We start from the raw sequence: 1,457 nt of genomic DNA, 5'->3' as shown, positions 1-1,457 counted from the left end.
TCACTTGATCTTGACCCAGATTCTGGAGATGCCGATGTTGAGGCAGAGAAGATGCAAAACTGTTTTAACATATGGAAGCATTCCTACTTGAAGACTTGTGCTGCCATTGATCGAGAACTCCAGCAGAATCGCAAGATCGATTCGTTTTTCAGTGGAACCACTGCCCTCTCCATTGTTAGACAGGTAATCTTGATCTTTAGGGGTCATTAGGAAGCATTCTTGATTACACTTGCATGGTTTGATTTCGCATTAGTCCACTCATTCATCACATGATTGCAAATTTGCAACTTTAGTAGCTTAACTTGTGAGTTTTATAATACAAAAATGCTATTCATACATCAGAATTATTCACTAAAATCAGTGGCCGATGTATTTGTGTATAAATACACGTGTGATTTAATTTATTTTAAATGTATATTTATATTTTAGTATGTATTTTATACTAATAGTTAATTTTAGTGACTAATTTTGATGTATATATACCATAATGCTTTATAATATATCATTCCAAATCAGTGGTGAGGAGTTGTTCTTGAAAAATGAAAACTCATCCAAATTTTGAGGACAGATTCTTAATTAGACGGAGGGTCATAGACTAAAGTATTTTTAACGATAGACTCTCCATATGAACATCCCATGCCTAACTAAAAAATAAAAATCACTTTTTTTTTTCTTGTTTAATCTGATAAACAGGGAGAACTAATTGTGATTGCAAACGTTGGTGACTCGCGTGCTGTATTAGCTACAACATCGGATCATGGGAGTTTGGTACCAATTCAGCTCACAGTAGATTTCAAGCCCAATCTACCTCGTAAGTCTATTCCTAATCAACCAATCATTAGTGGAAATATTTTTATTTAATAAAAATAAAACAAATATATTTATAAGCTTACATTTTTTATATTTTCAATAAAAAAATTTAATTTGTAAAATTAATATATATCCATAAAACACAAGATAAATAAACTTTACAAGATAGATAAACTCTAAATTAATAACAGAAATGTTATATACTTTATTTTTATATTCGTTTTTTATCTTTTTTTTATATTGAAAGTCATTGATAAGAAAAAAAAATATTTTTATTTCCATAAGTACACAAAAGAGATGATAAAAAAATAAAAATATTATTTATATACTAAAATTAGTTATTAATATATTTGTGTATAAATATATATATTGTTCAATTTATTTTAATATGTATTTAAAATTTAACATATATTTTATACTAATAACTGATTTTGATAAACAATTAACATGTTTATAAAAAAATACCAATTTTCATTTCTCATGATATAGTGTGTTATTTGTTGTATTGACTCTGTACTAGATATTGTACTGCTATATCCAATATTATCGCTACTACTTTATTTAGTAGTAGTACACAATAGATAAAAAATAAAAATATTATGTATAATAAAAAAAATCAGCGATAATACTAAAGAGATAATAATTAA

General features: G+C 26.4%; 1 protein-coding gene across 1 annotated transcript in view; it reads left to right on the top strand.

Moving 5' to 3' along the window:
- Positions 1-1,457, top strand: part of LOC107465263 (probable protein phosphatase 2C 34) — a 4,464-nt gene that overhangs the window by 2,064 nt on the left and 943 nt on the right. The window contains exons 4-5 of the mRNA XM_021131027.2: positions 1-183; positions 694-811. The exon at positions 1-183 is cut by the window's left edge and continues 12 nt beyond it. Coding sequence (XP_020986686.1) covers positions 1-183; positions 694-811 — 301 coding nt within the window. The remainder of the gene's footprint in view (positions 184-693; positions 812-1,457) is intronic.

The sequence above is a fragment of the Arachis duranensis genome, chromosome 9 (genome assembly GCF_000817695.3).
Source record: "Arachis duranensis cultivar V14167 chromosome 9, aradu.V14167.gnm2.J7QH, whole genome shotgun sequence".
In the NCBI taxonomy this organism is placed as follows: Eukaryota; Viridiplantae; Streptophyta; class Magnoliopsida; order Fabales; family Fabaceae; genus Arachis; species Arachis duranensis.
Note: the sequence above shows the minus strand (reverse complement) of the source record. Positions and strands in the feature narration are given on the sequence as shown.